General features: G+C 36.2%; 2 protein-coding genes across 3 annotated transcripts in view; both read right to left on the bottom strand.

Moving 5' to 3' along the window:
- LOC125838141 (signal recognition particle 14 kDa protein) overlaps positions 1-15713 on the bottom strand; it is a 325612-nt gene that overhangs the window by 274771 nt on the left and 35128 nt on the right. The window lies entirely within an intron of this gene.
- LOC125838120 (protein NPGR2-like) lies at positions 808-13648 on the bottom strand. Of its 2 annotated transcripts, none has more exons than XM_049517173.1 (6): positions 13366-13648; positions 12195-12460; positions 8920-9172; positions 7458-8674; positions 7112-7265; positions 808-1397 (listed from the first exon to the last, which is right to left on the bottom strand). In XM_049517173.1, exons 2-6 carry the CDS (start codon positions 12444-12446, stop codon positions 1081-1083), a joined length of 2193 nt encoding a protein of 730 aa, XP_049373130.1. In that variant the 5' UTR covers positions 12447-12460; positions 13366-13648; the 3' UTR covers positions 808-1080. The 2 variants fall into 2 exon arrangements, with proteins under 2 accessions (XP_049373130.1, XP_049373131.1); XM_049517174.1 differs by lacking the exon at positions 13366-13648 and adding an exon at positions 13161-13330.

Below are 15713 nucleotides of genomic sequence, written 5' to 3'. Positions count from 1 at the left end.
ATTAGGTTATCCACAATTTTCATCATAGGTACTCTTTCTCTTCTTTCGGCCTAGGTATAACTACTCATTTTGTTCAACAATAGTTATCCACTATATTATTAAAAATAAATGTCTAACAATACTTGTCCAATTTAGATAATCAAGAGATAACTTACCTTTTGTATCTATTTTACACTTGTTATTAAATATTATTTATCATCTAACACATTTTAAAGCATTAAATTTAATAAAGTGAAAAGATAATATAGTAATGTTACCCCTTTTATTTATTATCTCTTTAAGGGTGTGTCAATTCAATAGTGGACAACTATTGTCAAAGAGAGTAATACAAGTATTAATTATACACTCAATTTAGTATTATAGGATGTATAACTAACACATAACAAATTACTCCCTCCGTTCCTTTTTAGTTGTCGTATTACGCTTTTCGAAAGTCAATTTGATTAATTTTCAAAATTAAATTAGACATCATTAATTCGATATTTTAAACTAAAAAATTAATTATTCAAAAACTATACAAAAAGTAATATAACATGCAATTTTTTGCATATCAAGATGATAAAAAAAAATACATTGTAAAATGTTAGTCAAAGTTCTTATTGCCTGACTCTAAAAAAGGAAACCATGACAATCAAAAAGGAACAGCGGGAGTATAATATTAACAATACAAAGCTATTATTAATACATGAATAAGTATGACCAAAACTAGAACTAGTCCTAATACATCAAACCATGAATAAAAATAATAATCACATCATTACTTTCATCACTGTTTTTTTGTTGCAGTAAATTTACAGGGAAAAAATGACTTTTTTTAAAGAGAAATAGCTTTACATATTGCATGAATATTTCTAATAGCTACTAGTCACTTACCCAAATCAATTTCATATTCATACAATTATGTATGATAGATAGCAAAAAGCTCTATGAACATCACTAAAATTTATCCACCTTAAATACAAGTCCACAGAAACACAGTTAACACAACAATGCTAATATATTTTTGTTTCCAATTCTCTCCCCTATGGAGCTGCAAAATTTTACATGTGGGATGATTCAGCTGTAGGTAAAACATTGGACTCATCTGAATGGTTCAACTGGTGCAGATTCTTGGAGAAGTTCAGCAGCCTCGAAACATTCTGCAGCTTCGAGTGCAGATACACCAGTTTCACTTTTGTAAACCAATCCAAGATTGTACCAGGCAGAAGGATTTGTTCTGTCAAGCCGTAATGCATCGGTCAGAAAGCTTTTCATGACAGGCAATGATTGGCCATCGAGTTGTCGAAGAACAATGGCAGTGGAAACTAAACTTGGAACATGGTTGGGTTCTGTGTCTAAAGACTTCTGAAAAGATTGTAAGGCTTCTTTGTAGAGTCCCCTAGCTTGATAGAGTAATCCTGCAAAATAACCACCAGTAATTGCGCCTTTTAGAAGTTGGCTAAGCGAACTCATGTCAAAGACGATGAAATTGCAAAGATAGAAAGCATGAAACAAAAGCATGTTCTTCACTTAACCTCTAAAGATTAATCGAGACTGGTCACAGTGTCAATCAAAAGCTAGAGTTATGGAGAAGCACTTCAAAGAGTAAAGGATTCACGATGAGTAGGAGTAAGGTAGAATACATACACAATACACTGCAAGTTTAGCTAGTGAGGTAAGAGTGATGTTGAGGTAAGATTAAATGGAATTGAAGTATCTAACTGTGAACAATTTAGATATAGAACTCAAATGTTTCAGGAGAATGAAATGATAGATGAAGATGTTATACATAAGATTAAATTGGGATGGTTGAACCGGAGGAACGCCATAGGGGTGTTCTCTTCCTATCAAAGTGAATGGAAAAATCTATACAACAAACATAAGGCCATCAATATTGTATGTTGATGAGTTTTTTTTTTTTTTTTGATGACAAGGGAAACCCGTAGCCGCTACCCTTTGGATGCGCACAGGGTAAAACCTCCGCTCCTATGCAATAGTTCGCAAACCACATAGGAGAGGTAACCCGCACTAGGCAAGCCTGGTGCGACGAGCTCGACCCATAAGGCAAACCCCTTGCTTTCGCTGGCAAGGGGTTTCGAACTTGAGACCTCCTCCAACATGGAAGTCCCAAGCCCAAACCACTGGGCCACCCCGAAGGGTTGTTGATGAGTTTTTAGAAAGGGCTTACCAGCAGAAAGATTAAAAAAGGCTGAAATTGTCTCTTAAAACTTTTATTAAGCATAGAGGACTTTAAATGGCCAACTTAAAACAAAAAATCTGCAGAATAAAATTCAAAAACATAAAATATCTCAACTGAACTTATATTTGGGGCAGCTTTCCAGGGGTGCGAAGACATAGCATATGAACCGCTATTAAGGATCGATCGAAGGAGAGGAATGGAACAAAACAAAAGGGGGAATGAGAAGCAGGTTAATTCAAAAGCAGTAATTCCTAAAGAAATTAGGAATTTAGCTTTCAATATGAAATTCAAAGAAGGGGAGCCAAGAACAAGAGGGAGAATAATCTCACACGAGGGTTTGTCGTGAAGATAAAAAATTTATCTTGGAATGTTAGGGGGTTATATGGGGAGAGCAAAAGAGCACTTGTAAGAAATTTGTTGCTTCAATAGGGGGCTGACATTCATGTGTTGGTTGAAACTAAGCTAACAAGGAATGACTCAAATCTTTACCAACAAATCTGGAACAACAGATGGTTGGGAGAAGCTCATGTAGAAGCTAGCGGAAGGAGTGGGGGGATAGTAGTGCTATGGGACAAAAGAGTTTGGAAGGGGGAAATGGTAGACAGTGGAAATCAAATGCTTACTTGTAGATTTGAGGGCATAGAGCAAGAACTGACATGGCATTTAAGTACAATTTCTGCAGAATGTGAGTGTAAAGGAGGAAACTTTGGTGGGAACTGGCAGCCATTAGAAGCCTCTTTGAGGGACCATGGGTAGTAAGTGGGGATTTCAACATCACCAGATATCCAGAGGAGAGAACAAAACAAACTGCCAAAGAATCAATGGTGCAATGACAGAGTTTTCAGAATGGATCAATGACATGGAGCTTGTAGACCCTCCTTTATTTGGAGGGGCTTCACTTGGAAAAGGAGTGAAAATCATGAGAGTGCTTCCAGAATAGACAGATTCCTCTACTCTTCACAGTGGGAGGAACAATATCTACACATCAAACAATCACTGATGCTAAAATTGGGAACAGACCACAACCCCATCATGCTTACACATGGAGATATGGATTTCAAGAAGTCATATTTTATGTTTGAACAATGGTGGTTGGGAGTGGATGGTTTCAAAGAGAGGGTAAAAGAATGGTGGGCCTCTTTCAATGTAACTGGGAGCCCAACCTACATCTTGACTACCAAACTAAAACTCCTAAAAGGAAAATTAAAAGAATGGGAGAAGGAAAACAAGAATAACCGGAGATAGAGGAGGGAGGACATCTTGAACCAAATTACTGGATTAGAAAATATCATGGAGCAAAGAGCACTCACGGTTGATGAATTGCTCCAGAAAGTTCATTTGGCAATAGAGTTTGAGGAGGTGGTCAAGAATGAGGAGATAGCATGGAGACAGAGGTCTAGAATCCAATGGTTGAAAAATGGAGATAAGAACACCAAATACTTTCACCGAATGGCCACAACACATAAGAGATGCAACACCATTGACGAAATTGAAGAGGAAAGGACACATATCACTGATCCAGAAGTTATCAAGATGAAAATACAAGACTACTATCAGAATCTCTACAAAGAGACAGAGACATGGAGACCTAATCTAAACTTACAAGACTTCACAACCATTATTAGCTTGGAGGAACAGATCTGGATGCAGAGACAGTTCGAGGAGGAAGAAGTCTTAAAAGGCATCAATCTTTGTGCTAGTGACAAGGCACCAGGAACTGATGGCTTCCCAATGAGCTTCTTTAAAGAATTTTGGAGCGTCTTGAAAGAAGACATCTTGAACACTATGTGAAGCATTTCCATGAGTTCCAAGTTTTTGAAAAAAAGTATGAATGCCACTTATGTGGCACTTATCCCAAAGAAGAGTGGAGCTACATCACTGAGGGACTTCAAACCAATAAGTCTAATTAGTGGGATATACAAAATCATAGCTAAAGTGTTAGCCGAAAGGCTCAACAGGTGGTAAACAAGCTGGTGAACAAGCACCAGATGGCATTTATTAAGGGCAGGCAAATCATGGATTCTGCATTAGTAGCCAGTGAATGTGTGGGCACAAAATTAAGAGGAGAGAAAGAACGCATCATGTGCAAACTTGATTTGGAAAAAGCATATGACCATGTAAATTAGGGGTTTCTTCTAAACATCTTAAGACAGATGGGGTTTGGAGATAAATGGCTAAAATGGATAGGTTTTTGTATTAAAACTGTCAGGTTCTCCATTCACGGTGGGTTTTTTTACATTTGAATAGAGCTTGAGGCAGGGTGACCCCCCTCTCCCCTTTCCTATTCATACTGGTCATGGAGGGGCTGAATAGCATGCTGAGGGTAGCTAGTCAAAACAGATGGATGAGAGGATTTGAAGTTAGTAGCAGGGCAGGTGTGAGTATGGAGATTTGTCAATTGTTGTATGTTGATGACATTGTAATCTTCAGTGAGGCAAAAGAAGACCAGATCAGATATATCAGAGTGATACTTGTGATCCTGGCAGCTGTCTCTAGTCTGAGGGTTAACCGGAGGAAAAGCAGTTTATTCCCTATCAAGGAAGTAACACAGATGCAAAGATTAGTGATTCTTGTGATCCTGGAAGTTGTCTCTAGTTTGAGGATTAACTGGAGGAAAAGCAGTTTATTCCCTATCAAGGAAGTAGCACAGATGCAAAGATTGGCTAACATCCTGAGGTGCAAGATTGAGCAATTCCCAACAACTTACTTGGGAATGCCTCTAGGCTCTAGGAAGCAATCATAAAGAACTACTGATATGGGATGGGATAATCCAGAGGTCAAAGAAGAAGTTGGCCAAATTGAAATCTCAATACTTGTCACTTGGGTGCAAACAAACATTAATAAATGCAGTGCTGGACTCCCTCCCCACTTACGTCATGTCTCTATTTCCCTTACCTGCTAAGGTGCGGGAGAAATTGGACAAACTTAGAAGAGACTTTATTTGGTTTGGAGACAAAGAAATGAAGGGGTGCTATCTAGTTAACTAGAAACAGTGCAGCTACCTAAGCTCTCAAGTGGTCTTGGAGTTAGGAATCTTCGAATCCACAATGAGCGTCTCTTGTGGTCTAAAACAATCCTTAATATTTGTGACTACAAATGATCTCATTAAGGGTAAAAGGGGAATTTTAAAGTTAAATTGTTTCTAATTATAGTAAGTAAGGTGACATTCTTTATGAAACGGACTAAAAAGGAAAGTGTGACATAAAATGGGACAGAGAGAGTACATGCCTACATGGGAACAGGTTATAGTAAAAGATATCTCAGTAACCAGGCAGATCTATCAAAAGATAGAAGATAATAAAAGGTGAAAATTTGTGTAGGTGACAGTCTGATACCAACAAGAAGAGTCTTAGTATATTAGAGATATAACCACTAGCGTTTATTAGAGATCCCCTAGCTAAGTTGCTTGGACTCAGATGCGGGTGTCCGATACGGGTGCGGATCTAGAGGTCAGATCCTTCATGATCTAATTTTTAAGATTCGGGAATATGGGTCCATGTAGGGATACATGTGCGGGGATTCGCCTAAAAATAATTAAAATATCTAAAAATAGAATTATAAAACCTAAATTATGAGATATTTTGTGGAGAACTTGCTGAGAATCCTGGAAGGAGATTAAAGGAAAAGGAGTGACATAGAAATTTCTACATAAAAGGTATTCCATTTTCTTCAATTTCATCTTAGCTTTTGTATTGATTATAGAAATCATTAAAATTGTCCAGACTTTCCCCATCGATTTTGGTCAAAGTACCCAAAATAGGTTGACCAAATTGGACACAGATCCCACACCCATGTCGTGTCGACACGGGTGCGGCACCAAAAGTGAAGAGTCCAAGCAACTTAGTCCCCTAGTATTAGATAATCCATAAGTATGGAATTATTGAAATATTATGGACCCAAACAGATCATTTATGAAATCGAGGATTCATACCGTCAACCCTAACAAGCTTGGGATTGAGGCACAATTGTTATTGTATAGATTCTTGCAAAGATATAACTTCATGCAACAAGTATTATTCCAAAACAGCAGTATTTATGATGACAGATTCACAAATGAAGGCTATGAGAGACCCATTATTCCGCACTAAGCTTTTCATCCTATCTAACTTAACCAGTGTTATCTAAAGCATGAGACGAACAATAATGTTTGGAAGCCCAAGATCTAAAGCCATTAGTCCATCAAAAAGAGCCAGACAACAACATAATCCAGTGGATTCTTTCTCATGTTATTTTTTCTTTAGATAAGGATACAGTTTGAAGAAATGAGTTTAGTGTAGAAAAGAACAAAAGAGTGCACGAAATTCGAATCACTCTCAGATTTCAAGCCTTCTATTCCCGTCAGTGCAATTTTTAGATGAAAAAAATACTCTCTAACAAGTGTTTGATGCAGGTCTATAGGATTAGTTCACAATAGCCAACCTCAATGACAAGCTACACGATAAAATCGCATACAAAAGTACATTATTATTGGATCAATAGCCGATATATGCGGCTGTTAGGCAATCCAAGTGCAAGTCCATTTCAAGATCATATCTAAGACTTAAAGAAACCAGAGCAAATTGACTAGATAACCTCTATAACACAGCTGCTCATTATACCTGTTCGTTTGTATCGATAAATAAAACTGTAGCTCTTCACTTGTATTTCTGCTTTTAAATAGGGAACTTAAGAATACATAAACTTGCAGTCTTAGTGTGAATGCACCCCCACCCCCTTGGACAAGGAATTATTGCATTGCCTAGGCAACATATATTGACAATGAGACTGTCTACTTGAGCCATATCGACCTGTGCCAGATAAATACCCCTTCGCAGAAAGAAAAACCGATTTGGTCTGAATTAACTTCAACCCTATATCTAGTACACTCCAAGAGACATCTTACAAGAAAAGTTAGGAACATAAGCCAAGATAAGTGAATTAAGCAAGTAATACCTGCAGAGTGGCATCTCAAGGCAGAATGAGGATTGATAGCCTCGGATTTGATTAGGCAAACCTCTGCATCACGCCACTGAGACAAGTTTGTGTATACATTTGCTAGATCGTGCCATGTTTCCATTTCTAAACTTCTACTGTTGTTTCTCATGTTCTGCGGGTTCAAAGGGTAAAATGAACAACACAACTGAAAGATGGGAAACTAAAAGGATAAATTGAAGTACTAAAGTCAGGAATTTAAGGACAGATTGAACATTCAACAATGTCCTGCCTGAAGAAGACAAATCAAATTGGAGAAGAGAATCATGTTGTCCAAGTTAATATTTCATATCACAAGGAACCATACCTTTAACAACTTTTTCTGAACTCCAAAACTTTTTCTCTGAACCTGGAGAACTGCAAGAAGATGAGTATATGTCTCCACGGCATCCCGCAGATGACCCTGGGCAATCTGTAGTTTAGCCTTAGTGCGGAGCAGTTCTCCTTGATTCCATTTTCCTGTTTCGTCTAGTGCAGCATTAATTATGCTTTCCGCATCTATATACCTCTTTTGAGCAGATAGTATGCGAGCTAGAAGAAGCCATCCTTTGACAGTAGAACCCCCCTCCAACTTCAATAGCTGCTTTGCATAGTAGAGAGCAATGTCCAACTTTCTCTGCTCTGCATTCTCCAAACTAAGATAGAAAAGAACATTAGGATTTCTTCCTCCGGTCATCTTATGTGCTGAGTCAAGTGATTCAAGAGCCTCACACAATCTTGAGGTTCTCTCAGAATCAGACACGATGGCGCGAGATCGACCTGAGAGCAGAAGACCAAGTAAGCATTTTGCAACACTAGCCATCTGGTTACATTTCCCTTCAATTTTTGGGAGCACTTCCCGGGCATACCCCATCCCTTCTTCCAATAAATTAGGATACTCAGCACAAATTTTTGCAGCAAGTACTAACTCAAATATGCCGTTCTTATTGTCCCTATTATTCATCAAGTTCCTTAACAGATTCAAAGCGGCCATGTCATCACCCTCTGCATAGTAGCACAGGGCAAGGATAGTGTACTTTTGTCTTCTAACAACAATTCCAGGGAGCAATTCCTCAACCTGACGGGCAAGTGCCCTAAACTCACCTGCAATGGATAATGCAAAACTGAGGTGATCCAAGATCGATGGATCCCATACAATTTTATTGAGGATGTATCTTCTTAGAAGAACCAGAAGCAGCAATATAGCTTCTTCTATATTGTTTCTAGGTATGAAGGAACCTTCTGCCTGTGCACGAAGATTTGGAGGAGCTGCATCAGTGCCACTGTATAAGAGAAATACAGCATACTCCTTTTCTATTTTGCTTCTCGTTTCCACGTCAAGATTCCAACAATAAAGCAGGGCCCTTCTATACGACAAAATTGCTTCTTGAGGAGCACAAGCTAGCTTCCACAGCTCAGGAAGTAACTCCACCGCCTTGTTCAACGTTTCCAACAATTTACAATCAGTAGAAAAGCTCTCAGGTAAGCCATCTGGCAAAGCAGACTCAACTGTATCCAGTATCACTGTACATGACTGAGCAGCTTCTGCAAAATTCATAAAGGAAACCTTTAATGCTCTAACAATTGATAGTGCAGGAACAGCATTAAAGAATCACAAACATGCACAGATAGAGATTTCATGACAGTAAATTGAAAATACCCCTATGCAGGCATCTTGTTGACTCAATATTCCACAATAAAGCCAGTGGAATTACAGTTCCCAAGGAAGAAGATAATGCAATAGAATAAACACATATAATGAGCTTAGCTAATAAAAAGTCAGGAAGCACCTGTGAACCTCCCAAGAGCCTGCAAGGATGTTGCTTTGAGTAAAATGGCCTCAAAGAGAAGACTTACTGCATGCATTGACATAGGTGGGATAGCATCACTAAGCGAATTCCGCCTAGGTACCTCACCTCTTCTTGCGATGGAAAGTTTTATCTTGGGAACCACCGCAGCAATATCTATTCCCTCAAATACATGAAGAGCAGCCTCAATGTTACCTTTTTGATACTCAAGCCGACCTAATAATGCTCTTGCTTCCTAAAATAAATAAAAGTGTATCTTAGCCCACAAGTAGAATATGAAGGGAAATAGAAGTTGAGAAGTCAAGAGCTTTTATTGGTGAGGAACTTTAGCGAGTCACTTTTACCTTGGAAATGCAAGAAGACATGTTGAAACATTATTGTAATTCAATATGCAGTAACACAGTGTTAATTTTCATTGATATAATGGACATCTCCAGTTTTACAAAAGATATTAGTGATCCATTACAAATTAAAATATAAGAATGTCATCAAGTTACCTTCTTCAAAAAAAAAATATAAGCATGCCATGTCAGAAGAGTGGAGAGTGAAAACAAGGGTTGTTCATGTAAATAAAGTGGCAAAAGAAATATGTACGACTTCATGCTAAGATATAAGAAGATCACTGAAAGACTCATATATTTAAAAAATCTGTATGTAAAGTTTCCTCTCGTGCTTCCGTTGAGAATTCAATTTTACTTTCACATGTTACTGAGTCGTCCCCTTAATTCTTTGAGCATGCAATCATAAACTCTATTTCACAAATTTTAAATGTAAAAACCTAAGTTGCTTGGACTATTCACTTTTGGTGCCGCACCCGTGTCGACACGATATGTGTGGGTGTGGGATCCGTGTCCGATTTGGTCAACCAATTTTGGGTACTTTGACCAAAATCGATGGGGAAAGTCTAAACAATTTTAATGATTTCCATAATCAATACAAAAGTTAAGGTGAAATTGAAGAAAATGGAATACTTTTTAGGGAAAAAGGTCAAAAATACCCCTCATCTTTAGTTTATTAGTGGACTATACCCCTACCGTTAAAACAAAGTTATTTATACCCTCGCCGTTACTAATTTCACCATTTATACCCCTCAATTGACGGTAATCCCCAGATCAAACAAAATTGACCCGGTTTCTTAAAAAGTGACTCATTCCCAATTTTAAACCCAATCCCGACCCATCTATCTATCGTAAACCCAAAATAATTTAACCCATTTTCTATACCCATTCTCAAAAAAAAAAAAAAAAAAAAAAATCATTTGGAGGTACTATCATGATAATTCTCCAATTGTGTTTCCCCAATTCTGCCATGATTCTTCATTTGTTCTTCATTTGAACTTTATGTTTTCTTTATCAACAACGCAGCAATTGAGAAATACTAGAAAATAAAACGAAAACAACCAGTCAATAAGTTTTATCAGAAAAAATAAAATTTTGCCGGAGCAATAATTTTGTTGATCGGATTTTGTATTAACAAGGAAGAGAGGGAGATGTAGCGTGACTTCAAAGACATTGTCGAGCAGCACCTAAAACACAAAAACCGATCAGATTTGAGCACTTTTAGACGAGTATGATGACTCTATTAATGGAGGAAAGAGAAAAAGGAGAGCGGCATCGTGGTCGGCCATGGCCGTTCCGAAGCTAACCATCGTCGCAGGAGCTCGATGATTACAACAAAAAAAATTAAACCTAAAAGAAAATTCACAACCCCCACCCATTGTATTGCCTTCCCCAAAGACCCTGCCATTTGCAGAAACATTTGTGCACCCCATCCTCCCCTCTAATTTTCTTCTCCAAACTCTCCGATTCCTTTTAGTGCACACACTATTTCTTTTTCCATCATTTTAGTGTAAGTATCTTTATTCACTATTGTAAGAATTTAACTTTGTAAGGAAATTGGTGAGGTAGGTATATGTGCTTCTCACAAAGATGACTGCTTTTTGCAGTCATGAGAATAGGCAGTGATGTTTTGCTGGAATTTGGAGAAAAAAAATTTAAAAGGAAAAAAAAAAAGTTTGTAGAAATGGTGGCTAAAGGGTAAGGAAAATAGGTTAAATTATTTTGGATTTAAGATAGATTGATGGGTCGGGCATGGGTTTAAAATGGGGTATGGATCATTTTTTTAGAAATCGGGTCAATTTTGTTTGATTTGGGGATTTCCGTTAATTGAGGGGTATAAATGATGAAATTAGTAACAGCGAGGGTGTAAATAACTTTGTTTTAACGGTAGGGGTATAGTCAACTAATAAACTAAAGTTGAGGGATATTTTTGACCCTTTTCCCTACTTTTTATATAGAGGTTTATATGTCACTCCGTTTCCTTTAATCTCCTTCTAAGATTCTCCAAAAGTTCTCCACATAATATCTCATAATTCAGGTTTTCTAACTCTATTTTTAGGCGAATCCCCGCACCCGTATCCATACATGGATCCATATATCCGAATCATAAATATTAGATCATTAAGGATCCGACCTCTAGATCCGCACCCGTACCGGACACCCACACCTGAGTCCGAGCAACTTAGGTAAAAACTACTAAAGAAAAAGGGCAGCCTGGTGCACTGCACTTTTGCTATGCACAGGGTTCGGGGAAGAGCCGTACCACAATGATATATTGTACGCAGTCTTACCCGCACATTTCTGCAAGAGTCTGTTTCCACAGCTCGAATCTGTGACCTCCTGGTCACATGGCAACAACTCTACCAGTTACGACAAGGCATCCTTCTAAATGTAAACACTCTTGTGTCTACCAAATCATAGGTCTGATTATGTATATTTTAGACCACATACACAATGGGAAACAAAAACACATGGCAGGTAACACATGTCACTCATATGCCCATTAAAAGAGAGTTAGCAGGACTAACTCTACAACAGCGTCTTAATAACGAGTATAATGCCCACAAATTGCATTTCATTTATTAAAGAAATCCTTACGGTTGATACTTGAACAAAATGAAACATGATAAAGCATACAGAGCAGGGACTTTTCTTCCCTGTGCCTCAGTTGAAAAACAAATCTCAGTTTTCCCAAAACCAGTTTAGTGATGGGATTTATCTAATAACAAAACAAGATTTGTCGTTATCAACTGAAAAATTCCCTAGCATCCCGCATGCATAATAAAACAACTTGAGTAATGCATCAAATCAAATTGAGGGGCGAAAATTGTGATGATAACATCTGATCATGAAAAAGATATTAATTATAGGATCGAAAGGGAAGCTAACTTCATCATAAACAACTTTTGTGACACCAACCTCATAATTCAAAATGCCACTCTCACGAAGCGATGATTCTGCTTCTTCTATGTTACTGGTGTCTGCCTTGGCGTCATCACCAGCTCGCGAAGAATACCCACTAGCTGAATAGTCCCGAGTTGCAAGAGACTCGGATGATGGAATAATATCTTCAATCCTTAGTTGTTCCCCTGAGCAAATGCACTTCATCATCTTCCGCAATCTAAGGCTTAAATTAATTTTCTGCTTGTAAACCCAATACTTAACACTCATTCTGTCTCATTACCCTGAAATGTTGAATCATAAAAGCTCACAAAACGTATCAGAACCCCAAATGGAACATAAATCAGACTCAGCAAACAAAGATAAGTTATTTGGCATGATACATAAATAGACACTCAAACTTGGCTTCCGCTGGCAAGTAAGCACTCCCACTTTGAGAGTGCACACATCAAGACTCTTCAACTTGGTCTCAATTGGCAACTAGGCACTCTAACTCGTCCTTATCGTGCCTTGTGGACACCCCATGCTGGCGTGACACATAAATTTGAAGGTGTCTATATGATCATTTTGTTAGTTGGAGTGTTCAACTGACAAGTGAAGACGAGTTGAGGTGTCTAGCCATGCTTACTTGTCAGCTAAGGTCAAGTTTGAGTGTCTGTATATGTATTATGCCCAAGATATTTTATCCAGGAGACAACAGCATAAGAGAAGAAAGCAAGAAAATACAAAAAAGTAAACCCAACTAAAAACAACTATACAGTCGAAGGAAAGACTAGGCAAAATTCAATCTCCTTCTCCTTGTAGAATTGTGTTGATTTCACATATACCCAACTAAACAAAAATTATACAGTTGAAGAAATGTTGCACCTAAATTCAAAGACCCTAAAACAAATGGAACAAAATCTCCAAGATTTGTAAAGCCATAACATAATGAAATTGTGTTAAAAGTAAGCAAAATCCAATTAAGGGAAGAACCAATATTACCCAAACAGAGCTTCAGTTAACCTAATCCACAAAGAACATGTTGCATCATTTCCACAGAGAATTTTAGGGGAAAATTTCAATTTTCTAAAGCTAAAATATTCAAGAAAAGAACAACCCATTGCATCACATCACACAAATGGTTGAAAGTAATCAATTTCAAACAGTGAAGTGAAAGATAGGGTTAAATCAGAGCATCAAAAAGTACCTTTTGATTGGTAAAAAGCATTGACTGAGCTGAGCCCACAAGCCTCCACTACCCATTTCTTCCAAAGATTAAAGCTTTTTGGGTTGATTTTCTTGACTGAGTTAAACCCAAAAAAAACGAAGAATCCAAAGCTTAACAAAATTGTTACAGTATTTTATTACAAAGTTTTCAACTTGTTCCTCTGTGGCGTTTAGTAGAACTGTAGAAGAGAAGATTCAGAAGTCAGACACAAGTAGTGAATGCATTAAATGACACCCAACAAACCCTGAAATCTGAAATCTTCTCTTCCACATTTTCCATATATGTAGAGAAGTTTGATTAATTCATTCATACGAGAGAGTTGTGATAGAGCGATAAATACACGTTTCATTTTTTATCAGAAGTTTCAAGTTCTAATTTTATAGGTACGAGTTACCTTTGTTAAGTCATATTTTATCCTAATATGAAACTTTTCTACGCGAATATCAAATTTAGTCGCTCCAATATGAAAAATTAAAACCAAAAAAAAATGATTAATTCAAATATACATAGATTGTAGAGCCTTAAAGAAGTTTTTAAAGTTTAAATTGTCACATAAATTATGATAAAGAAAATAATCAATTGTGACAGAGATTTTTCTTAATAATTTTTTAACATTAAATTAGTAATGTCAGACAGTCTTTAATTCCTTTACAGTGTTAAGCTGATTTAATTAATTTTTAATTATAATGATTGTTTTAATGGCTGCTTTAGGAAAAGGCTAATGGGGGGAAGGAATAGAGTGGGGTCTAATTATTGACTTTTGGGTACAAAAGGCCTTCAATTCAAAATGTTTATGTCAGTTGCCTAATGTGTGTAAAATATAGTACTATCTCCGTCCTATTTTATATATCATTCCTTCTATAAATAGTTGGTTCATAGTATTTGTCATTTCATAAAATCAATGCATAAATTAGCATATTGTTCCTTTTTTACCCTTGTGAGTTATTAGCATTGAAAACATACATTTTACCAACTTAGAAAAGTTAAGTAAATTATTCATGTTCATTGGTTAAATTAATTAATCAAAATAAATTAATTCATATTCATTGATTGAAAACTTGAGTTTCAAAAAAATTAAACAAGAGTAGAAGGGCATTACATCATTTCTTAATGTAAGTGCAAAGTAAAAAGGTGACATATATAATGGGACGGAGGGAATAAGATTTATTGTTTTATTTTACTTTTCTTTATTTTAAGAATATTTATGAACTATTTTGCCTCTTTGCACGTGCTATATTTCATTTCATTTTCATTTTCGAAAAGAGTACTCTTTTAATTAAATTAATCTAGTGTATGTATTTTGAAATTAATTTTATCTTTAGTCATTTTGTGTAATATAAAGAATATAAATTAAATGGAAAGAATTACAAAAAAAGAGAATACAATTATGTAATTTACTTCACCAAGATATAACCCAAAACTTACATTATAAATTTTCAGTCAAAATTCAATTTGATATACATAAATTATACATCTGATATATAACAATATACAATTTTTCATACATCTTTTTTACAAAAATTATTATAAAACTTGATATACGATATTATACAAATAATATATAATATTATACAACATTATAAGAGGTACGTGTACACTTATGTATTATGTACATGAAAAATTGACTTCGTCTTCTTCCTTGAACTCAAGCATTTCATTCAAAAACTTCACCTAATCATTCAAATTTTCATGTTTAGATTAGTCAATAAATTATCAATCTTTTGCAATAATACTTACTAAAAAAGGAGTTTATTTGCGAAAATCCATTCTTTAAACTTAATAAAAATCTGTTGTTAGCAATGACAAAGTTTCATTATGAAGCAAGGTAAAAAACAAGTATTTTTGATAAGTCAATTAAGATGGAGATGGAAGATGAATTATTTAGATAAATTTCTTCGAGATAGAATTTGGTTCCATTGGAAGTAAGATAGTTAGGTCTATTTGATATTATTTTTTTTGGAGTAAAAATAAGATATCTTTGATATGAGTGAAAAAAATCAATACTAATTTATATAAAATAACTTTATGAACTCGAATTGAAATTCACAATTAAGAATTAGAGATAAAGATTTTATCAAGGTACCTATTTCATTTCATCAGAGGTATCCACTTCTGCAGTGATCCCCCAAATGGAAACAAAAAAATTGCCTCAGCTGAAACCATATGCTTTTTTTTTTTGTCCGGTGTTTGGAGTCATATTACATTCAAATTGTGTATTATAGGATCCATTAGAGGATAGTGCTCCTAACAGGATTTTCTCAATATTCAAGGCTCGAACCCGAAACTTCTCCATGTTGGTAAACCACATGCTCTTCTATCAAGTAGTA

This window comes from Solanum verrucosum, unplaced genomic scaffold, assembly GCF_900185275.1.
Source record: "Solanum verrucosum unplaced genomic scaffold, falcon-dt-bn FXZP01000079.1, whole genome shotgun sequence".
Taxonomy (NCBI): Eukaryota; Viridiplantae; Streptophyta; class Magnoliopsida; order Solanales; family Solanaceae; genus Solanum; species Solanum verrucosum.
The sequence above is the reverse complement of the archived record's forward strand: the minus strand, read 5'-3'. Positions and strand labels throughout refer to the sequence as shown.

What these genes read in the sequence shown, in the direction of transcription:
- LOC125838120 (XM_049517173.1), bottom strand. Translation starts at nt 12,446, where the DNA reads ATGAGTGTTAAGTATTGGGTTTACAAGCAGAAAATTAATTTAAGCCTT. An exon ending in GTGGCATTTTGAATTATGAG is followed by an intron (nt 9,173 to 12,194) that starts GTTGGTGTCACA and finishes TATTTATTTTAG; the next exon opens with GAAGCAAGAGCATTATTAGG. An exon ending in CTTGAGATGCCACTCTGCAG is followed by an intron (nt 1,398 to 7,111) that starts GTATTACTTGCT and finishes GTTATTTTGCAG; the next exon opens with GATTACTCTATCAAGCTAGG.